Genomic DNA, 23,834 nt, shown 5'->3' with positions numbered 1-23,834 from the left:
GTGGCATGGCAGCAGCGGGAGGCCCCATTAGCTAAAGTGGTGCTTCAGGTTAAGAACAGTTTCAGGTTAAGAACGGACCTCCGGAACGAATTAAGTACTTAGCCCGAGGTACCACTGTAGTCAAAACACATTGGGTTCAGGGGCGGGTGGGATTGCCCAAGTCACTTTTTTGAGGAATCCCGCTCCTTTTTAAAAGTTTATTTTGCCACATGTGTGAGTTAAATGCGCATAAATTGCGGGCCTACCTGAATGCAAGAGGAAGGTATCCCTCTGTAGAGAGGAATGGGGAGGTTGAGAAATGCTCAGATGTTTGTTTGTGTCGGATTGGTTCCATGGTTGTGTTCAGCTAATAAAGCTTTTCCCACTTAGCCTAGAATTGGCTGGTGCAATGCAGGCAGCGGTGGCGGCCGACTGGGTTGGGGACATTAGCCATTCCTCTTGCTTCTCTTCCAGGGGTAGGCAACCTAAGGCCCATGGGCCAGATGCAGCCCATTTGCCTTCTCAATGTGGCTCACAGATGGTCCAGGAATCAGTGTGTTGTTACATGAGTAGAATGTGTCCTTTTATTTAAAATGCATCTCTGGGTTATTTGTGGGGCCTGCCTGGTGTTTTTACATGAGTAGAATGTGTGCTTTTAATTAAAACGCATCTCTGGGTTATTTGTGGGGCATAGGAATTCGTTCATTTCCCCCCCCCCCCTCCAAATATAGTCCGGCCCACCACATGGTGTGAGGGACGGTGGACCACCCCATGGCTGAAAAAGTTTGCTGACCCCTGCTCTATTCCCTTGGTCCATCTTCCTTAACTCAATCAGTTGCACAGTTAGGTAATGCTAGACGTCTGGATTTAAAGGTCTTGTGGGCCACAGCTCGTCTTTAGATGATTGTTGTTCTAACTTCACTTCCTGCAAAATGTGATAAGCCCGCCCTGCTGTGTGGTTTGTTTGTTTTTTGCTTCTCTTTCCTCTGAGTGGGGCCTTGCAGCTCTGTCACAAAGTCTTATCTTGATTGGCACCATTGAGCCTAACCTCTCCAGCTCAGGAGATAGTTAAAGGTAAAGGTAAAGGTAAAGGTAAAGGGACCCCTGACCATTAGGTCCAGTCGTGGCCGACTCTGGGGTTGCGGTGCTCATCTTGCTTTATTGGCCGAGGGAGCCGGCGTACAGCTTCCCGGTCATGTTGCCAGCATGACTAAGCCGCTTCTGGCAAACCAGAGCAGCGCACAGAAACGCCATTTACCTTCCTGCCGGAGTGGTACCTATTTATCTACTTGCACTGGTGTGCTTTCGAACTGCTAGGCTGGCAGGAGTAGGGACTGAGCAACAGGAGCTCACCCTGTCGCGGGGATTCGAACCGCCGACCTTCTGATCGGCAAGTCCTAGGCTCTGTGGTTTAACCCACAGCGCCACCTGTGTCCCCAGGAGATAGTAAGTAGCTCAAATTAAAATATTCAACTGAAGCAGGTAAGGTTGGTAAAGTAAGCAAGGCTCCTGGTTTCTCAGTGCTCCTTAAGTGGTTTTTATGGTACAGTTTTGAAGGGGGGAGTCTTGGATTAGGGGTTGTGAGACCACATCCCTGCTCAATGGTGAAGGGCACAGGATGATTTTGGCCCCTCCCTCTATCTCATCTAATCTAATCTATTGTGAGGATAATATGCGTGGAGGGAGACATCATGTACACTCGCCCTTAGCTCATTAGTTTTATATAGTTTTTATTTGATTTTACAGATATAAACTTATAGCAAAATCAATTAAAGGTAAAGGGACCCCTGACCATTAGGTCCAGTCGCGACCGACTCTGGGGTTGCAGTGCTCATCTCGCTTTATTGGCCGAGGGAGCCGGCGTACATGTGGCCAGCATGACTAAGCCGCTTCTGGCGAACCAGAGCAGCGCATGGAAACGCCGTTCACCTTCCCGCCAGAGTGGTACCTATTTATCAACTTGCACTTTGACGTGCCTTCGAACTGCTACAAATCTATATGAAGAGATTAATCCTGAATCTCACAACCTCCCCCCATCCCCTCCATGGGTCCTAATGTCAACATTTACAACTGCATATCAATTCATTACCCACATTTTCTTATCCATCTGAATTATCCATAGTCGTCGTTACCTTACAAGTGAGGTTAAAATCCTGCCAGTGTTTTCATCTGCTAATAATGGTCTCCTAAATAAATTATAAATTTTCCCCATTCTTTTTTAAAGTTCTTGTCGTTTTGGTTCCTGAGCCTTCCAGTTAATTTTGACATTTCGGCATAGTCCATCAACTTGGTTTGCCATTCTTTCCTGGTTGGAATTGTTCCTTCTTTCCATTTCTGGGCTAGTAACATCCGTGCGGCTGTTGTCACATACATAAATATTCTTTTCTGATCCTTTTGGAATCTCGGTACCTATAATTCCTAATAAAGAAGCTTCTGGTTTTTTAACAAACATTATTTTAAACTCCCCCCACCCTTATTTCATTATATATCATCTCCCATAAAGTTTTTATTACCTTATACGACCACCACATATGATAAAAGGTACCTTCTTTTTCTTTTTCTTTACATTTCCAGCAGGTATTTGTTCTTGTTCTGTACATTTTTGCTAACGTACTAGGTGTCAAATACATCATTTTCATATAATTTTCTTTCAGCGTGCAACATGCTGTAAATTTCAAGTTTTCTGTAACTTCTCCCAATCTGCCATAAAATTAATAAAGAAATTAAATCAATACATTAACTGAAAGATCTATAATGCTAGCTGGATTGTAAAAGACTGGGGTGAGGAGATCCCATTGGTGGAAACTGGCAATTTCGCAGAGCTGCCATCAAATGGGAGATAGCTAATAAAAGGGCACGGTGCCATACAAAGAGAAAACGTTTGTGAAAAGACCAGATGGGTGTCACTGGAGTAGAGTTGAAAGACTTCTCTTCCAAAACCCACTAGTATCTGCTAATTAATTATCTTTCAAAGAGGCTTTCACAGAAATTAATTTCTTTTACAGGATTAATCTGTAAAAAGGGCTGTTGATTGATTAAAAGATTTTCAGTTGACTTATCTCCTGGCTTCCCATTAATTCATTTAAAGGAAGAAGCATATTGCAAAAGTCTTGATAGGTTTCTTCCTGAGGAGACCTGCAGTGTTTCTCTGAAGTGTGAGAGGGATTGATAATGCTGTAAATAAGCTAGTACTTATTGCTAGATGGAAAGACTGTATTTAATATTTTCAAAAGAAGCTAAAGGATTTGAACAATTCCCCCCCCCCCTTTAGAATATTTTTACTGGTTTTCCTCATTTATCTAAAATCTGAACGATTTAAATCTCTTGTAATTGCTTTGTTTTGCCAGTTAAAGTTTGCAGCGCTACAGAGAGAGGTACAGTGGTACCTCGGGTTAAGTACTTAATTCGTTCCGGAGCTGCGTGCTTAATCTGAAACTGTTCTTAACCTGAAGCACCACTTTAGCTAATGGGGCCTCCCGCTGCTGCTGCACCGCCGGAGCCCAATTTCTGTTCTTATATTGAAGCAAAGTTCTTAACCTGAAGCACTATTTCTGGGTTAGCGGAGTGTGTAACCTGAAGCGTATGTAACCTGAAGCGTACGTAACCCGAGGTACCACTGTACTGGGACACTAGACTTTGTGGAAATCCCATTCCCCTTGCTAAAGAAGTTGTGCTCTTTAATTCCAGATATGTGAGCTGTTACACCAGTGAGGAATAGTGTAGGGAATTCATTCTGCTTATGTTAAAAGATGCGTTTGTCTATCAAATTGTACTTGAAATGTTGGCACGGGGAACAAATTCTAGGAGAAACCTCAGCTCAAACTGCTATGGGCAATGCTGTGGGAAGATCCGGACTCAGCCAGGCTCAACCAGGGTTAAGTCCCTAACCCTGGAAAACCCAAAGATACAGTGGCATTGCTGGCTGGTTTAAATTTCAAAAAGGGTGGCGGTGGAGACAGGGACTAGAGAGGGAGAATTTGGGCTGGATCCTAAACCCATTCATCTTGGTTGCATGATTTGTCAACACATAACCATTTCAAAAGGGACGCGGGTGGCGCTGTGGGTTAAACCACAGAGCCTAGGACTTGCCGATCAGAAGGTCAGCGGTTCGAATCCCTGCGACGGGGTGAGCTCCAGTTGCTCTGTCCCAGCTCCTGCCAACCTAGCAGTTCGAAAGCACGTCAAAGTGCAAGTAGATAAATAGGTACCGCTCCGGCAGGAAGGTAAATGGTGTTTCCGTGACTGCTCTGATTTGCCAGAAGCGGCTTAGTCACGCTGGCCACATGACCCGGAAGCTGTACCCTGGCTCCCTCAGCCAATAAAGCGAGATGAGCTCTGCAACTCCAGAGTCGGTCACGACTGGACCTAATGGTCAGGGGTCCCTTTACCTTTACCTAACCATTTCAAAGTCTTGTTTTCCATCTGCCAGGTTTAAGTAGAACAGCAGCCCCATTGCTGAAGTTTGGATCTGGCTTAACTTTAGACTGGCTTAACTTCCATGGTCTTCCTTGTACATAGGATTGTACTGTATATGTACATAACAAAGGAGACGTTGGGGCTTCATACTGAAAGGAAACATTATTCGAAGAGTTTGTTTTGATTTGATTTTTCTGCGGAGAGCAGAAACCAATGTAATTTGTGCTAGGGTGAAAAAGCTGATTGGGGGAGTTAATTAGTGTAGGGAAAGTCTCATAGACTAGAAGTTATGTCATGTATGTATCATGCGGGTTTGTAGCATATATGTATGTACATGTGACGCGTAATTAATGTTACTTGTTGGGTGTCCTTAGAGAGAGAAACTGATCTTTCCATGTAGCATGAATGAGGTATTGATTTCTAGTATGAGGATTTTATTAAAACTAGCTTGCACTGGCAGGCTGGCTGGCTGGCTTCTTTCCAGCGTTTAATTTCCATTTAAGAAATAAAAGAGCGGTGCTCAGGCAACATGCTCTTAAGCCCCGACCCCTAATTCCAGATGTGTGAGGGCTGAGAAAAAACAGTCTTCACATGCAAACCTCCTTCTCCCATGTATTGGGAGAAAGAGCCCCCCCCCAACAATAAAAGGACTCGAGAGACAATGGAGTGCGCCTTAGGGGGTGAAGTCAAACCACTGCAAAGTGACCACCCCGGGGCACAAGCCTAGGCAGTGTGTATGGAGGTCCTGGGTTGCCCAGAGGACAAGACCCCCCCTTCTTGTCTTCGCATGCAGGGCAAGTCTAACTCAAGGGTTTTTGGACCCATTGGCTACTCTCACCTGGTTTAGCTGGCCAGTCAAAGCCATTCCCTGGGTGTAGCTGCTGTTGCATGCTAAACAACAACAACAACAACAACAACAATATATTATTTATACCCTGCCCACCTGGCTGGGTTTCCCCAGCCACTCTGGGCGGCTTCCAACAAAATATTAAAATACATTAAACATTAAAACATTAATTAAACATTAATTAAATTAAATTAATTATTAAACATTAAAAGCTTCCCTAAACAGGGCTGCCTTCAGATGTCTTCTAAAAGTCTGATACAGTGGTACCTCGGGTTACAGGCGCTTTAGGTTACAGACTCTGCTAACCCAGAAATAGTACCTCGGGTTAAGAACTTTGCTTCAGGATGAGAACAGAAATCATGCTCCGGCGGCAGCGGGAGGCCCCATTAGCTAAAGTAGTGCTTCAGGTTAAGAACAGTTTCAGGTTAAGAACGGACCTCCAGAACGAATTAAGTTCTTAACACGAAGTACCACTGTAGTTGTTTTTCTCTTTGACATCTAGTGGGAAGGCGTTCCACAGGGTGGGTGCCACTACCGAGAAGGCCCTCTGCCTGGTTCCCTGTAACTTGGCTTCTCACAGCAAGAGAACCGCCAGAAGGCCCTCGGCACTGGACCTCAGTGTCCAGGCAGAACGATGGGAGTGGAGACGCTCCTTCAGGTATACTGGGCCGAGGCCGTTTAAGGTTTTCAAGGTCAGCACCAACACTTTGAATTGTGCTAGGAAACGTACTGACGGCTCCCAGGAGCCAGAGGTGAGAACCACAGGTGAGAGAGGGTGGGGACCAAAGGTGGACAAACTACCCCCAGAGGAGCACAACGTGTCCAACACTATACTATCCCTCCCTTAACACCTCATATATCCCCATAGAAGTTCTGAGCCTAGTAAGCGGGATAGCTCAGTTGGTTAGAGCAGGGGTCAGCAAACTTTTTCATCAGGGGGCCGGTCCACTGTCCCTCAGAGCTCATCGGGGGGCAGACAATATTTTTTTGGGGAAAATGAACAAATTCCTATGCCCCACAAATAACTCAGAGGTGCATTTTAAATAAAAGCGCACATTCTACTCATGTAAAAACACGCTGATTTCCAGACTGTCCGTGGGCCGGATTTAGAAGGCAATTGGGCCTGATCTGGCCCAGGCCTTAGTTTGCCTACTCGTTAGAGCATGGTGCTGATAACGCCAAGGTTGCAGGTTTGATCCCCATAAGGGACAGCTGTATTTCCCTTCATTGCAGGGGGTGATTCTCAGGGTCCCTTCCAACAATGCAATTCTATGTTCAGGGCTCACTTTGAAGCCCATTTCCCCTGAATTTGAGTTAATGGGGAGCTAGTTATGATAGTCAAGAGTGGCATTCTGCACATGTTCAGGTACATTTTTTCTTTTAAGTGCATCGGTTGCAATTGCATGTTCTTTGTTGCAATTCCAGTGTGTCAGCGGTTCCGAGAACTGATGGGCTTTTACTAAAACTCTTTGCAGTAAACCGGACCGCCCCTTCTCCGTTTCCTTGCCTGCTACCTTTGACAGCATTTGCAGATGGAAGGAGCGAATTTCTTGCCGTGAAGGAGGAGAGGAGGGGGGCGGCCAGGAAGAGAATAGATTGCAAAAGCAGACCTCTCCCAGAAAATAAAAATGAGGAGGGAGGGAAGGGGAAAGACACACAATCTGGAGAATAGGGGAGCTCCCAAGGGTACCAGATAGGGGAATTGCGTTGCAGGACCACAAAGATGCAATGTAATCGGCTGGATTTTTCTCCGGTGCTGGCATCCTGCCATCTGGAGCAGCCATGTAACTATAGAAACTGGCTCGTTGCCTTACACCAATCAGGAAATGTAACATCACCTGAGAATGCAATGGAGAGAGCCACTTTGTTGATGCTGTGAAGGGAGGGAGCCAGCCCGCCATTCCTTCTTTGCTGTTCCTATTAAGTGAAATTAGGGGAAAGCTGGGGGGTAGGGAGAAAATTGTGAAGCGGGGAGGGGAAGAGCTCATGGGCGAGGTGGGGTGTCTCTGTCCCCCAAGGAAATTGCGGAATGGAAAATGTGTGCGTGGCAAATAACATTTAGGGGGGTTAGAAGCAGGAGAAGCAGTAGAGTTGGAAGGGAACCCGAGGGTCATCTAGCCCAACCCTCTGCAATGCTCGAACCCATGACCTTGAGATTAGGAGTCTGCCGATTGAGCTATCACAGCTTCTGGTCTTCGGGACCTGTATGTTCGTGGCTGATAGGTTCCCATGAAACAATGGGTGGTATTCAACTATGTTTCCCTCATAGTAGACCCATTGAAATGAATGGACAAAAATGAATTCGCGTGGAACTACTCTGAGTAAAACTTAAGTTTGAATACCACCCTCTGAAAGGAAGATGGGTTTGTGATTTTTTTTTTAATCATTGGCTGTGTGTCTCTCTTTCTTTGTTTCCCCTCCAACCCTTCAAGTTAAGCTATTTTTTGTGCTTGTTAATTTTTTTTTTAAAAAAATAATAATTCTAAAGCTAGACATTGGAGGGAAAAGAGGGATGAAAGCATGTGTGCTTGTAGCATAGGGTAGAGGGCCTTCTTGGTAGTGGCACCCACCTTGTGGAACGCCCTCCCATCAGATGTCAAGGAGATAAACAACTATATGACTTTTCGAAGATATCTGAAGGCAGCTTTCTTTAGGGATGTTTTTAATGTTTGATGTTTTATCGTGTTTTTTAATATTCTGTTGCGAGCTGCCCAGAGTGGCTGGGGAAACCCAGCCAGATGGGTGGGGTATAAATAACAAATTATTATTATTATTATTACTCCTTCTAAACCTGGGAATGCATATGGCAGAGGTGGAAATAAGTGTGCCTATATTGTGTTTTGCAGACTTGTCACAAAACCCCTCACTCCCTGCTTTTGGGCAGTGCTTATATTATAGGGAGGGTACGGGGGGGGAACTCTACCCTTTACAGCCCCTTAACTTTTATTTTTATTTTTTAAAGTTACATGGGAACAGCAGTTTAGAAAACTACAGGGTAGGAGTCAGAAAGTGGGGTCTGTGGGTTTCTGTAAGGGACCCTTACCCTCTCCCCTTACAATTCAAGCACCAGGTTTATTTTCTCCGATGGTTTGCTGCTTGTTTTTGGCAATCGTTTTTATGTTTTTGACCATCCATGAGAGCCCAGTATGGGGATTTAGCTTCAGTTGATGTGAAATCTGTTACCAAGAACATTTCTTTTTAAAAGAAAAACAACACACACACACACACACACACACAGAGAGAGAGAGAGAGAGAGAGAGAGAGAGAGAGAGACAGTTCCTTTTCCCTCTCTTTGTCATGAAAGTTAATGTCTCTTTATAAACTCTATTTCCAATTGTTGTGGGATTCTGCTAATTCCTATCCACCCCAACTTATGGTTTACTCTGAAGAAGACAATGGCAGCTTTCTTAACATGGCTCTTATTTTCCCGAGGCAGGCATGTCCAAACCCGGCCCCCGTGGCAGTTTATTTCCTGGGGTAAAATAATAAAAAAAGCTCAACAACTTCAATCCTTAAAAAAGCTCAGCAAAGGTTAACAACTTTGGTTGGCCCTTAGGTCGGCCCTCACGGCCCTTCACTTCATCAAATCTGGCCCTCTTTGAAAAAAGTTTAGGGAAAAGGATAAATAAGGGTGCAGGAAGCCCTTATTGTACTTTTAATGTTTTAATGTACTTTTAATTTTTTGCTGGAAACCCAGCCAGATGGGCGGGGTATAAATAAATTATTATTATTATTATTATTATTATTATTATTATTATTATTATTTAGAATGTGATCCCCCCCCAAAGCACAATGTCTTCCTCCATTTTGTGGCGTACTTTGAGCACAGGCCCATGCAAGACCAGCCGTATCAGGCAACACCCTGGGCAGATGCCATGCATGGAATGTGTGGATGCCATCTTGGAATGTGTGGGTTCCATCTTGTTCCTCACCTCAGGTAGCAAAATGCCTCAGGATGACTTTGGGCCCATGGCACAAATGTACATTAAATGCACATATACTAATTTATGTGTACGGAAACAAATTTAGACCAGGTTTTGGAAGGAAAGCAGTCTTGTGATAAAAGTTGTTCTTGTTTTTTAAATGTAAAGTGGGAAAAAACCCCAAAAAGGTGGAAGGGCAAGAGATCCAGTTGGAAAAGACCCTTTGAGGAACTTCTTTAAGAAGCAGAAGGAACTATCATGGATATCTTCTAGATTTAGGCTCCGGGAGGGGGAAAGGACGGCAAATTCTCTTGCACTTTTTCTTAGGTTCTCCATACAAAGTGAAAATGTTAAGGCAGAGTTTTGGCAAATACTAAGTTTCTCCACCCTCTGGAAGCCGCAATGGACAATTTAATAGCTAAGTGAATGACAATAGCAAGTGAATGGCAAGTAAAAAGCACATCAAGAGTTTCTCCCAGTGGTGTCCTCTGTGTGCCCCTAGAAAATGGCGGGGGGCAAATGAGGTTGGGGGCGATGAGTAAATAAAAATGGAAGCTATGTGTGTATCATAATGAATCAAAGCAAAATGCGTGTATGAGAGAGAGAGACTCAAAACATCCTTTCCTCACCTCTCTCCCCTAAATTAGCATGTGCGCCTATGTTTGTGGCAAGGTGACTGGTTTGTTGGCGGTTTAAAGAATCCCAAAACTTGGCCTAGCCGTGGTGTGGAGAGGAAGCTTTTTTTAACAAGCTGGTTTCCTTGATGAAACCTGAGACGGTCGCCTCCATCGAATTTCATATCCAGACCCTTTGCTGTAGAAACAAACAGAGCGAGCAAAATAATTGCTCCCCCATCTGTTAGGGCTGCTTATCCCTTATTCAGCTTTCCTTTCTCTTATGCTTCTCTCCCGTATAGGGAGAAAAGGTTGACTTCTGTCCTGAGCAGTTTTTGCTTTTCATCAGCAGACCTGTAAAGGTTTTTTTAAAGCAATACGAGAATGGTGCGCCCCTTTTGCAAAGAGCTGGGCTCTGAGGAATCTGTGACCCTCCAGATATTTCTGGATTATGCCTGGGCCTGACAGTTTTTAGAGACCAGCAAACATCTGGAAGCCCAAAAGCCTTGAAATGAAATAGGGACTCATTTTTGCAGTTATGTTCTGCCACCATTGCTGATGTAAAATTCAACTAGTTATCTGGATGATTTCCATAACATGCATCTGAGGGGGCATTTTATCCTTTGCTTTGGGTGGTGGTAGGGATCGCCTAGGCTCAGAAACGATGTGGGTCTCAAACCAGTTTGCAAACGCCACACCAGTATGGCATTTCTTTCTTATTCTTTTTTTCATTCCCTGCTTTCCCCATCTTCCTCCTCCTCCTTCCTTCCCCTCTTTTTCTCCCACCTCCACCTTGGGTAGTTGCAATAATAATCTGGCTTCTTGCCAAGTATAGGCGTTACTATGGAAACAGAAAAGCTGCCTTGGTGAGCCAGGAGGGGTTGTGGCTTCTAATGTCTCCTATTGTATATATTCAGCCGTATATAGTAGAGAGGAAAAGAGGGAGAACTATAATCACAGGATTCCCCCCCCCCTTCATTTAAACCCTTCCTACATTTCATTGTATAAAACAAGGCTGCATTTCCTAGAAGAAACAGAGAATTGGGGGGGGGGGGGAGAGAAAAGGCCTATTTCCCTTTTCCCCATCCTTGAAAACACCCGACATGCCGCTAAATTTCTTCATCAGCCACAAAGGAGAAAACAACTTATTTTCTTCTTTGCATTTTAATATCGACAGGGAGGATCCTTTTGAAAATGTTTCTGTGGCTCCCCCTTGATGTGTTGTTGTTGTTGTTGTTTTGCAGAAATAGCACCTAATTGTGGCGCATGAAGGGGTCCCGATTGTGGGGGGGTCACCCATGAAGTTGTTATTAAGGTACCTGCCATGGCAAGGTGCCATAGAAAGGTTATGACAGAAGGTGAGGCAGACCCTACCCAGAGGCTTAAATGTTAATCTGGTAAGGCTACATAAGCCTTATGGGGCCCTTCCTCTCTGCCCCCCGCCCCAGCAGACTGTGTTCAGGGGATCTTCAAGCCTTATTTGTTTCTGTACAATTATTTCGTTATGTCGTGTTGACTGGGCCCAGGGATGGCCCAAAACAGTTGGCTGCCTGAGGCAAAGGACAACATGATGCCCTCCCCTCCCCATTTCACATAGAGAAGCCAGTTGAATATTTCCTCAACACAGATGAGGGGGTAGGAGGCTTGTTTAGGATGGGCAATATAGCCTGGGGGCACAAACAGCTCTGTCCTCCAGCAGAGGGGAACAGCTTAGGGGTAGGGGCTGAGAAGAACAGCCGCAGTGCTCCCTCTGCCCCCCCCCCCAGGACCTGACGCCCGAGGCAGCTGCCTTACTCTGACTAATGAGAGGACTGGCTCTAGGGTTCTGTATAATTACTTTCAGGCTTGCCATAGGGTTTTGTTTTAGTCAGTATAGGGGGGGGGGAACCAACTCTCTTTTTCTAATACATTTTTTTAAAAGATAGGAAGAATATGAAGAGAAGTACGGCAGAAGAACAAACAAAATGGCAGACCTGGGGTGGGATATACACCGTGTTTATGGAAGACAATCTTACTTGGCTATGAGTGATCGTCAAAGAAGAATGTATTGGTCTGAATCTAGGGAGCAATGGAAGGCTATGCGATTGTTACTGTGCCCGATAGCCAAATTTACCAAATGGCCCAACGTTAAGCCATCCTTTGTTCAGTATGCTGGAATGGGATGTGTGTGGTGTTATGGTCTAAACAATTGAGTCTCTTGGGCTTGCCGATTGGAAGGTCGGTGGTTTGAATCCCCATGACGGGGTGAGCTCCCATTGCTCTGTCCCAGCTTCTGTCAACCTAGCCATTTGAAAGCACACCAGTGCAAGTAGATAAACAGGTACCACTGCGGTGCGAAGGTAAATGGCGTTTCTGTGTGCTCTGGTTTCCGTCACAGTGTTCTGTTGCACCAGAAGCGGTTTAGTCATGCTGGCCACTTGACCAGGAAAGCTGTCTGTGGACAAATGCCAGCTCCCTTGGACTGAAAGCAAGATGAGTGCTGCAACCCCATCGTCACCTTTGACTGGACTTAACCGTCCAGGGGTCTTTTACCTTTACCATATGCGGATGTGGGAAAGAAGCGTGGCACACAATCCAAAGTTGCAGCCACAGCGTCTGGTAATGTTGCAGGGTCTTCTGGGGGTGGGGTGCACTTTTTTGCCCTTACGGATGCAGAGGTGGTCTTTGAAAATGTGTGGCACAAGACCTGGTTGCAGATCAGCAGTGAGCTAGTGCCCTTGGGTTAATATTAATGGAGCACTAAAAATCCATCAAGGATGGATTTTTCATCCCTATTCAGTTTAGCTAGTGATCAACGCTCTAGAAAAAGCATCTCCTTGTTTTCAAAATTGTGCCAGATCAGCTTTAGAATAAGTATTTTATGATACTCTTCATCTGGTACCTCAATGATGCATTGGAGTCAGGGAGAGAGGCTCCCCTAGTCTCGCAAATGCTTACAAAAGTTAATTTAACTTGGTGTCACCTAGACTACCCCTTCCCCATGCCAGTGGATCTGGCAAACTACTTTCCTAACAGGAGACATTACTTAGCCTGAACATGTGTGGGGCTTGCAATTGGTGTATGTTTGCAGTCTGCTACAGAATAATGTCCAAAAAGTCAAAATTCTGTCAGATTATATACTCTGCGCATTGCATTTTTTATTTTATGGATTTATTTAGATTCCTTGGGCTTCCTTTTTTGGAAGAAAAGGTAGGGTTTTAAAAATAATTTTCTATGACACCATTATACACACCGACTTTTTGTATTGGTCCTCTGGGAATTGAAAAACCTCAGTGAGTAATGTGGTTTGCATGCCCCCCAGCTCTGGGGACAGCAAGGACTACTATATCCCATCCCTATTGTATCTGATGGCACTACTCAGGATACAATATGGAAAGAGCTTGTTCGTTCCCCAGATGGTTTGCAGTCTGCATTTGATAGGCAAGTATACCGAGATCCATGTACAGACTGTGACAGCACTATGCATATAGGTGTACAGAAAATAGCATCCCGAGTCAAGATTGAAAAAAAACAAACCTCTTTTCACTTCAGGGTGTGGTATTGCTCTGGAAGTGTAAGAGCAATATTGGGTGAGGTCTCCAAAAACCAGAGAGCGAGGAACTGAGCAAGCTTTTTCTGTAGTCAGGGTTTCAGTGACTCTGTCTTTTATGTGCAGAATTCTTTATTGTTCTTCAGAGGCAGCTTAATAAATGATGAATAACCTGTATAGGGCACAAAATTATTTACACACACACACACACACACACACACACACACATTAAAAAAGCACAGTTGATACCCATCACTGCCCCTAGGAGAACTTCAAAGCACACAGTTTCTTGCAGCCTGCTCCGATACCCTGGTTTGAAATATTTGGCTATTGCCACAAATTTTCAGCATGACTGAGGTTGTCTTACTTACCCCGGGTCTTTCCCCCCCTTCTTCTTCCAGAGAGGATCTGCTGAGCTTCTCAGGATCCAAAATGCACAGGACCACCAGGATAAAAATCACAGAGCTGAACCCTCACTTGATGTGTGCTTTGTGCGGAGGCTACTTCATCGATGCCACAACCATTGTGGAATGCTTACACTCTTGTAAGTTTAAAAACCATATCTGGAAACTCCTGAGGATTAATGGGATACGTGCCTTATCCCTGGGCTCTCTTTTCAGCTGTTGAAATATGCAGAACAATAATCACCCCCCTTTGAGCATATGAAAAGGGCATTTTCCTCACTATCGACTGGGTGGCATCTCATGCTTCCCCCCTTGGCTGCCTCTGCCACCAGGGCCTTTCTCCACAAAAAAGTCCAGGCAGTAGCAAGACACGGGCATTACCTGAGACTATCAAGCCTTGGAATTTTGGCACTCCATGTGGCTTCCTAAGTTCAGTTCTGTCAGTCTTGTGAGGCTTTGCCTCATGGTAGGGCCGGCCATGGCTGTTGTCCGCTGTGTCGTAAATCTTCCGCTGTGGTGACTTTGTCCTCCCACCCCTGTTGCCTTCTTTCCTTTACAGTCTGCAAAACCTGCATCGTCCGTTACCTGGAGACGAACAAATACTGCCCGATGTGCGATGTCCAAGTGCATAAAACAAGGCCACTGCTCAGCATCAGGTATGTCATATTCATTTATATGTCAGCTGGGGCAGTTATCTGTGTCAGGCAAGTAGCCGAGCAACATGCTCATGTCACCTTGAAAATTTCGGGGCGGGTTCCTCGGCTCACCCTAGCTGGCACCCCTGCAACCAAGGATGGGTTCATATGGATGGGAGCAGCATGTAAGCGGCTAGAGCAGGAGTCAGCAACCTTTTTCAGCCATGGGCTGGTCCGCTGTCCCTCAGACCATGTGGTGGTCCGGACTATATTTTGGGGAAAAAATAAAAATAATGAACAAATTCCTATGCCCCACAAACAACTCAGATATGCATTTTAAATAAAAGGACACATTCTACTCATGTAAAAACACCAGGCAGGCCCCACAAATAACCCAGATGCATTTTAAATAAAAGGGCACATTCTGCTCATGTAAAAATATGCTGATTCCCGGACCGTCCTCGGGCTGGATTGAGAAGGCGATTGGGGTTGCCTACCCCTGGGCTAGAGCTTGCCCTGTAATGTCTGTAACTGTGGAGAGGTTGTCACTTAGACCCAAAGAGACTTGCACAGAGCTAGGCAAAACCTGACGGTCGGCTTGAACCGCAGGTGAGGACAAAAGCAGGTCACCTGCTGTTATTGGGACATGTGATTGACAGGTGGGCAGCCCAACCTGCCTATCAAATTTGGCATGCAGGAAGCTGTTGGACTGTGCTGAAATGGCAAAACTGGCAGGAAAGCTCAGGAACCAAGTAGATCAAAACCTTAATAAGAAATGGGAAAAATTTATAACTTATCTAGGAGACCACTGTAAGCAGATGAAAACATTAGCCGGATTCTAATGACACTTGTAATGTAGCAATACTATGGACAATATGGAGAGATATAAAAGATGGATTATGAAATAATATGCAGTTGAGAAGGTGTACAATAAGGACCCGTGGAGGGGAAGGTTGGGAGTCCAGAGATTCGAAGAAATCTCTAGATATGGTTCTGCAGTTTGGATTGTTATAATTCTACATTTGTAAAATCAAATAAAAATTATTATTATTATTATTTAAATTGGCATGCAGGATGTGAGGGAGTTAAGAGTCCAGCCTGCTGGCAAGATCCAGTTCCTCCCCAGCGAACCCACAGCACACCCTGTCTTATTAGGATTCAGCCTCAGTTTTTTGGCCCCCACCCAGCCTGTCACTGCTTTCAGGCACTGATCCAATGCATGCACAGCCTAACGTGGCTGTGTTTCTCTATCGGGCGACGAATGGCTGCATTTCTGTATGGCAAAGCTGCACTGCTAATTAATGGGCTCTGATAATGTCTTTGGACCACAGTCTTTGGATCACAGATGAGCAAGCTATTGAAGAAGCTCTAAGAATTATTAAATCCGAGTATGATTGTGGTTTATGATGTATCGATCCATTTGTCTTGGAGCTCTTGCATTAACCTCCTGCCCGAGGCATGCACACGTCACGCTTTCCCCAATTCTGCGTCAATTTAAACCCGCTGTGCGTCGCGGAGAGCCTGCCTCTAATGCAAGATTAAAATGCAGAATATTTGCACACGTTCATGGATTTTACGCAATTTATTCAGCTTTAGCAAGTTGGAAAGTCAATGGGCTAAGCAGAGCACTGAGACCCACCCCTATCGCCAACTCTCCTGTCTTTGTGGCTTTGCATTTTTTTTGATGAAACGTTTCTTTTCCAAAAGTAAGCCCGCCCAGCAATGCTTGGCTTTGAAGTGGTTATCCGGCTGCTTCCTTGTTAGTCTGGATTTTGGGGGAAGCCAGACGCACCTTGCTGAACTCTACAGATGGTTGGCATAGAAACCAAGAAGGCGACTTCTCACAGATGCATCTCTCTGGTTGTATTTTTAGCTCCTGCGCTGTGCAAATTAATTTCTCTAGTAACACTTCAAGCGTTCTGCAAAATATTTACAAGCTGAGCTCCCACCAGCGTCTCCTCTTAGGCCCACAAACATCCACGCTCCCAGACGCATGCATGCGCCCACCCATCCACCCGGCAGATGCGAGCTGCCAGTGCAAAGAGGCATGCGAGAGGGGAGAAAACGCGCCAGGTTAAAAGTGCAGTGAAATGTCACTGGGGTTTAGCGACCCCATGGCGAGACCGCAGTCTCTGATTGATTTCAAATGCGCCACTGAGAGCAGGTGTGCTGGGTATATTAGTTGTGATTTCCTCTCCAGCTTCCCTGAATGTCCCCAATCTCCAAGCAGTTTTATGATTTTTAGGGAGGATGTTTAAAAAGCCATGCGTATGCCTCAATGCTGGAGTACATGGCAGTATTTTACTTTATTTCACAAGGAAACTGATAAGGCACTGATCTGTGAAGCAGGTATGCTTTGATGGGTTGCTTTGATGTACTGCTAGGGGCAGAGCGGCCTCGGCCCAGTATACCTGAAGGAGTGTCTCCACCCCCATCGTTCAGCCCAGACACAGAGGTCCAGCTCCGAGGGCCTTCTGGCGGTTGCCTCCCTGTGAGAAGTAAGGTTACAGGGAACCAGGCAGAGGGCCTTCTCGGTAGTGGCACCCATCCTGTGGAACGCCCTCCCATCAGATGTCAAGGAAATAAACAACTATATGACTTTTAGAAGACATCTGAAGGCAGCCCTCTTTAGGGAAGCTTTTAAGATTTGATGAATTATTGTATTTTAATATTTTGCTGGAAGCCACCCAGAGTGGCTGGGGAAACCCAGCCAGATGGGCAGGGTATTATTATTATTATTATTATTATTATTATTATTATTATTATTATGGATTGGAAGAATTGGGTGGGTTTGCAGGAGCTGTATAGGCAGCAGTATGGCAAAGTGTAATGGCTCAGTGATTCATGGTTGCTCTTCCCTTCCCACCAATGATTTCTTAGAATGATTGCATTTTTTTTGGGGGGGGGGAAGGCTTTTTATATTTTATTTTACCAGGCCCCTTGGTTGCAACAGGTGGCTTCAGGGCTCTGTTGCGGAGACATGACTCGTCACACTTTATAGCAGCTCAGGAATAATAGGGTGTCCTGGATGTCTTAAGTGTCTTATTGACTCGAGCAAATATAATGGCTTTCCTTGTAACCTAGCTGCCAGTCACGCAGCCCCTGGACAAAGCTTGTTTTCATTAGCTTGCCATAAATCACAAAACAAAGTCAATATGCATGTGTAATAAAGAACATTACCAAATTGGAATGGGGGGGGGGGCGCTCAGGACAGCCCAACGGTGTGAAGATTGTGATGCTGTAAATTAAAACAAACACTGCCTGGTGTGTGGGTGTGTGTATACACACACACACACACACACACACACACACACACACACAGCCTTTTAAATCAAACTCTGCATGCTGTTCAACACAGAAATAACTGTGTGTTGCCTCCCTTGCCCCCAGTAAATCCAAATTCAGAGGGGTTTTGACACATTTATATGTTTCATCAATAGATCAAAGCAGCAGTTAATAGTATTGCAACACTGGAACTGTGCATTAAATGAAATCAAAACTTGGTGCCAAGAACACCTGAACTCTGGCACCCCTGCCCATTATGTGACTTACAACAAGTTTTCATTATGTGCTTATTTTGCATAATGGTTTTCTCACGGCAGGCAAGGGTGAACTATGAATCTTCCTGACTGGCTGGTACGGGGTGTGGGCTGGGCTGTAAGTTCCATTACCACGAAGAAAAAAACTTTGGCTAAAGTGTAGGTCAGGACTGGGAAACCTGTAGCTGAAAATAGCTTTTATTGATAGCCACTCTCTTAACCAACTGAACTGATCTGCTGAAATATTCAGTTCTGAATTTGGTCCTGAATTGGTTGCATGAGAGATGCTGGGGCTAAAGGCTTATTTTCTAAAGTTAGGCACACTTCTGTTCGCTTGGCACTAAAAAAGAAAGAAAAAGATTTTGTAGCAAGTGTGCTGGAACACCCTAAGTCCGATTAAGCAACAGAGATAGTGAGAGCCAGTGGCGTAGCGTGGGTTGTCAGCACCCGGGGCAAGGCGAGTAATTTGCGCCCCCTAACCCGTGGATTTGCGCCCCCTAACCCTAACCCCCAGATGTTGCGCCTGGTGCGGCCGCCCCCCCCTGCACCCCCCACGCTACGCCACTGGTGAGCGCTTTGTTTTGAAATGTTAATCCTCTTCTTCTTGCCTTTGCTGCAATGCCTCCTGTTCAGTTTGCAGAGGGGATTGCACTAGAGTAGCTATTCGTTTTAATAAGCCCGTACAGTGGGGCTGGGGCAAGAGAGGCTTGCTCTATGTTTCTGTTATTATCAACAGCAAAAATGAATTTGAATTGGGATTTTAATATTCTCCCCCACTTTTCCCCTTGCAATTGACCTTTGCTAACCCATCTTTTTCTCCTCATGTTTCAGATCAGATAAAACCCTACAGGACATAGTCTACAAGCTGGTACCAGGACTTTTCAAAGGTGTGAACATGTTCAGATTTTGTGGCTGTTTTTCTGTTTTGTTTTTAAGAAGTTGCTTCCGTTGACTTTGATGCAGTTAGAAAAAGAAGCCATCTGATTCTTATATAGGGCTGATGAACAGTATATAAATAACTGAGCAGAATAGGGCCAAATATTCAACTATAGTATTACCTCATTAAGTAATACAAATAGTCTTCGAAACTATGGCTGTTGTGCTTTTGCAAATTTAATTCTAGTTCTTTTATTTGTTTTCCGTTCAGTCAGTGATTTAAAATATACGAATAATTATATGGTAGCGTGTTGCTAAACATGAATGCATTTATTTATTTATTCACTGTGATGTGTAGCCCCACCTGCAGAATAAGTGAAAGATAGAAATGCTAATAAATGAATTAACTGTTTGCTTTTGCCTGCAGATGAAATGAAGAGGCGACGTGATTTCTACGCAGCATACCCTCTGGCAGATGGTATGGCGTCTCTCATGAATTTCCCTCCCACATGTGAACAGTGATTCATTAAAAAAAAACCACCCCACAAAAAAGGTGTGATTTTTATTTTTTCTCTGTCTCCTCCTTTCCTCTCAATTGCTTGTGTAGTTCCTAATGGATCCAATGAAGACCGGGGAGAAGTTTCGGAACAGGAGAAAGGGAACCTGACAGACGATGAAATTGTCAGCTTATCCATAGAGTTCTATGAAGGAATCAGGTAATACAGAAAAAAATATGAGGGGAATAATTTCACTTAATTTTCTTAATTTGCCCTGTTTTTTTTTTTTTACTACACACATATTTTAACAAATTTTATATATTTATGCTTGGTTAATGTTTTGAAAGAATGTATGTATTACACTCACACACTTACGTACAGTCGTACCTTGGTTGTCGGACGAATTCTGTTCTGGAAGTCCGTTCGACTTCCGAAAACATTCGAAAACCAAGGCACGGCTTCTGATTGGCTGCAGGATCTCCCTGCACTCAATTGGAAGCCGCAGAAGCCACGTCGGACGTTTGGCTTCCAAAAAAAGTTCACAAACCGGAACACTCACTTCTGGCTTTGTGGCGTTCAGGAGCCAAAACGTTCGAGTTCCAAGGTGTTCAACAACCAAGGTACGACTGTATATTAATTGTATTTGTGGTGTAACATTATGTTTTGGCATTGTATATGTCACCATATTACTGTTACTGTTACTGAAAATGCAATGGATGCATATGATTTAATAATAAACAAGTCTAGGCCTGTGCAGGGAACAATCAAAGTTTTCATAATGCGATATTGCTTTTCATTTGCTTGCTTGTTTGTTTCTTACATGATACAATAAGAAGGATGTGGCCAGGACAAAGAAGAGGAAACTTTGTTATTGAAAGACAGTATAGGAATCATATGTGTGTGCATGTGCGTATTATAATCTCCCAGGGTAGATGCAGTCTATCTGCACTATACTACTGTTGAATGTTATTGCTAATGAAAACATGATTTTAATAGGCTGTGCAATGGAGATGAAGTGCAAACACACATCGCAATAGAGGTGTGCATCTGATTTGCCCTGCACCCACCAGGAGACGGAATCGCCCTTGTGGCTTAAAGGTCTTGTTGGGTGAGGTTAGGCTTAGGGAACATGTGCTGCAAATTAATTATTTTATTCCCTTACATCCTACACTTCTGTATTGCTCAGTCAGTGTTGTTCTTTGGACAGTTTACAATGAAGGCTAAGACCACAATACAATGGTACCTTGGTTTTTGAACAGAATGCGTTCCAGGAGTCCCTTTGACTCCCGGAACTGTTTGAAAACCAAAGTACCAAAGTGCGGCTTCCAATTGGCTTCAGGAGATGCTTGGCTTCTGAAAATTGTTTGAAAACCTAAAAACTCACTTCTGGGTTTCGATTGCTTGGTAGCTGATTTGTTCGGGAGCCAAGGTGTTCGGCTTCCAAGGTACGACCTGTACAGAACAATACTTATCACAGAATAATAATAAAAAGAGCACTATGAAAACAAAAGAAAAACGGCAACAGAGAATAAACAGTACAGTAGACCTAAGGAGCTCAAACACTTTCTAAAGGCTCAGTGGTACAGAATATTGGTTGAATGGGGGTAGGGACTGATAGCAGAGCAGGAAAGGGGACAGAGGGAGGAAGAGAGACACAGAGATAAAACAGAAGGAACCATCTTGTTGTGTGGAGAGGTCCTTTTCTGTTTCGTTCTGAGAAGTTATTGTAAAATATTCCTGGAGAAAATAGTCAAATGTATCCCTAGAAATCACTGGAGAACTCCCAAGATTTTTAAAAACATGGCTGGTACTAGTGTGTCCATTCTCCCTCCCCACAACCTGCCCTCTTCAAATATTAGCAGAAAGCGAAGAAGTCCTGCTCTTTCTGAGTTCTAGTTTAGTGTGCAACAACATTTTAAAAAGAACCTCCTACCAGTGCAAATTCCAAAGCAGGTTGGAAGTGATTGTTGCTGGGAAAGAATCTAATCCAACCATATCTGGAGCGGTGCCACACAGGTGTGCTCAAGCTGCGCTGCCAAGCTGCTCACCTGACCACGGCACTGCAGAAGCAGTGGCTGAGGTTGGGGTTGTGTGGGTGCAACAGCAAAGCCAATCTGGAGCCCAGGTAAGTTGCAGCAAGACTGCTGCCAGGAGGATGGCTCTGCCCCACTCTACTGGCTGCTCCTGGGACCTTGCTTTTGATTGTGATCTTCCACATATGGTTAAAGTGGGCAGAAATAACCAAAGTTCTGGACCCACAGAGGCCTGGATAAACTGGTCCGTCTTGTGTGTGGTCTTGTGTGTGTGTGTTTCATTAATTCCCCCTATTTCTCTCTCTCAGAGAAGAAAACAAAGGGACTGTTGAGAATGGGAACACAGAGAAAGACAAGGTGAGCTATGTAGCTTCTGCCCTTGAATAATGCTATAGAAATGTGGGAGAATCCCATGTCCCCTGCATGCCCTCAAATTATTGAATTCATAAAATAAGAGGTTCAGGGGCTGCCTGGAAGCCGTGTCCTCTGAGCTGGGATCCCAGAGTTGTTCCATAGGTGGTGATCTCTAAAGTGAGAGGTGCAGGGGCTCAAGGTGGTTGTCCTCCAATCGGGTGGCCCTTTCCATTAATATTTCATATTTAGGAACCAGTCGCAAGGCACCCCAATCTTAATTGGGATTTTTATGTCCTCTGGGCGTAAATCATGATGAATCAAGTTAGCGCTCAATACCTCAAAAGCCCCCTACGCTCCCTCCTCTTGCTTCCCACCTCCAACCTTTCCCCTCAATTTGACTTTCAATTTTTCTTTTCTGTTTAGTCCATTTTTCTTTCCTTCCTGCTTTCACCTTTGCTGTGTCCCTTTCCCTGTTTCTGTGGCTGTGCTAGGGTATACTCCAACTTTCTCCTTTCCTCTTTTTAAATTTCGGATTCTGTTTCCCTCCCCTCACAGATGTTGTGCTTTCCCTCCCCCCTCCAACGGTATATAGATTGCGAGGGTGTCCTTTGCCTGTGACCTCTGACCCTTCCCGGACTCCTCCCCCTGCCCCCTTCCCCGGTATCCTTGCCTGTTGGCAGATTTACAGCTGCTTCAATACATATTTCAACGACTCTGCCTGCTCCAGCTGCCTAGCCCTCTCCCAATAAAACCTTTTCTCTCACTTTCTCTCTCTCTCTCTCTCCCTCCCCTCCCTCCCTCGCTTTCTCTCTCATATTCCTCCCTAGAAGAACAGCATGAGATTCCTCCGTTGCCCTGCCGCTATGACGATCATGCACCTGGCTAAGTTCCTCCGCAACAAGATGGATGTTCCCAGCAAATACAAAGTGAGTTGCTATCAAATGCTATCACACTTTCCCTGGGCCAAGGTTGATGCTGCATGTTCAAAACTATTTGCACATCAAGGAAGCTCCAGTTCCACACTCATTATAAAATAAGGAAACAGCAAAATGTGCAAACAGCATTTTAAGTGTGCATGCTTTCTCCCTGCCGAAGAACTGGCTTCGCTCTGAAGGCTTATATAGTTTTTTTTAGCAACAGAGGTTTGCCAAATTCCAAAACCAAACGAACTGTGCAGATTGAGAAAACATGTCTCTGTTTGCTTGCTCTGCGTAATTTAGTTTACTTCTAGTTAGGGGAAGGGACATATGCTTTCAAACTTTCTTTACTGCTTAAGGGCTAGAAAATTACTTCTTTAAAAAACAGCAACAAAGATGAAGATGTTCAGGAGACTTTGGACCTGTAAAAGGGTAAAAGAGTATATAAAAGAGTATATAATCTATAATGAAATTAAAAAAAAGGTTGAAAGTACTTTTCAAAAAAGGAAAAAAGAAGAAGAAAAAACAGAGTCCTTTTTGTTGGGGATAATTCAGACAGAAATTCCCAGGTGTCAAAAAAAGGTTATTTATGTATGCCACTACTGCGGCCCGTGTTTTGTTAGCCCCCAAATGGAAAACGAGTGAGGTCCCAAGCAAAGAAGAATGGCAACTTAAACTGATTGAATATGTGCAGCTTGCAGACCTAATACATAGAATAAGAGAACAAGAAGAACATATGTTTAAAGAAGAATGGCAGCATTAAGATAAATTCAACAGTGTAAATAAGTTTTGATTGATGTAATAATTGAATACTGATTGGTATAGTTTTTGTAAAATATGCAGGGATTTATGATATGCAGAAGGAACCATGGATAGAGAAGAGAAGTCACTGCTATTTTAAGATTGTTTAAAAGAGTATTCTAAATTGCAAAACAGAAAATCTAATAAAAGTGTTTGTGTGTGTGTGTGTGTGTGTGTGTGTGTGTGTATGTATATATGAGAGTGTGTGTGTGTATGTGTGTGTGTGTGCGTGTGTGTGTATATATATATATGTGTGTGTGTGTGTGTGTATATATATGTGAGAAAGATGCTCAGGAGACTTAAATCTGTGCCCAGTACTTATTCATCTGTGCCTGCCATGTAACTCAGAATTTCTTTACTTGTGTTATTAAATCTGTTAGGTGGAAGTTCTCTATGAAGATGAACCTCTGAAGGAATACTATACCCTAATGGACATAACATATATCTATCCTTGGCGACGGGTAAGTGCG

The 23,834-nt window shown here is 44.3% G+C and overlaps 1 protein-coding gene and 1 long non-coding RNA gene across 7 annotated transcripts in view; one reads left to right on the top strand and one right to left on the bottom strand.

The window, feature by feature from the left end:
* LOC310830354 overlaps positions 1 to 5,378 on the bottom strand; it is a 44,856-nt gene extending 39,478 nt beyond the window's left edge. The window contains exon 1 of the long non-coding RNA XR_014557616.1: positions 5,308 to 5,378. This is a non-coding gene — a long non-coding RNA (uncharacterized lncRNA). The remainder of the gene's footprint in view (positions 1 to 5,307) is intronic.
* PCGF2 (polycomb group ring finger 2) overlaps positions 1 to 23,834 on the top strand; it is a 39,390-nt gene that overhangs the window by 10,487 nt on the left and 5,069 nt on the right. For 2 of the 6 annotated variants that reach the window (XM_083709702.1, XM_083709704.1), the window contains exons 2-9: positions 13,710 to 13,852; positions 14,272 to 14,368; positions 18,718 to 18,773; positions 19,190 to 19,240; positions 19,370 to 19,478; positions 21,601 to 21,649; positions 22,474 to 22,572; positions 23,745 to 23,825. In XM_083709702.1, the coding sequence (XP_083565828.1) occupies positions 13,741 to 13,852; positions 14,272 to 14,368; positions 18,718 to 18,773; positions 19,190 to 19,240; positions 19,370 to 19,478; positions 21,601 to 21,649; positions 22,474 to 22,572; positions 23,745 to 23,825 (654 nt within the window). In that variant the 5' untranslated portion in view covers positions 13,710 to 13,740. Of the gene's footprint in view, positions 1 to 9,212; positions 9,299 to 10,999; positions 11,177 to 11,497; positions 11,602 to 13,709; positions 13,853 to 14,271; positions 14,369 to 18,717; positions 18,774 to 19,189; positions 19,241 to 19,369; positions 19,479 to 21,600; positions 21,650 to 22,473; positions 22,573 to 23,744; positions 23,826 to 23,834 lie in introns of those variants that run through there. The other 4 variants (XM_083709700.1, XM_083709703.1, XM_083709701.1 and 1 more) reach the window with 4 other exon arrangements.

The sequence above is a fragment of the Podarcis gaigeae genome, assembly GCF_964106915.1.
Source record: "Podarcis gaigeae genome assembly, chromosome: 13".
Taxonomy (NCBI): domain Eukaryota; kingdom Metazoa; phylum Chordata; class Lepidosauria; order Squamata; family Lacertidae; genus Podarcis; species Podarcis gaigeae.
Note: the sequence above shows the minus strand (reverse complement) of the source record. Positions and strands in the feature narration are given on the sequence as shown.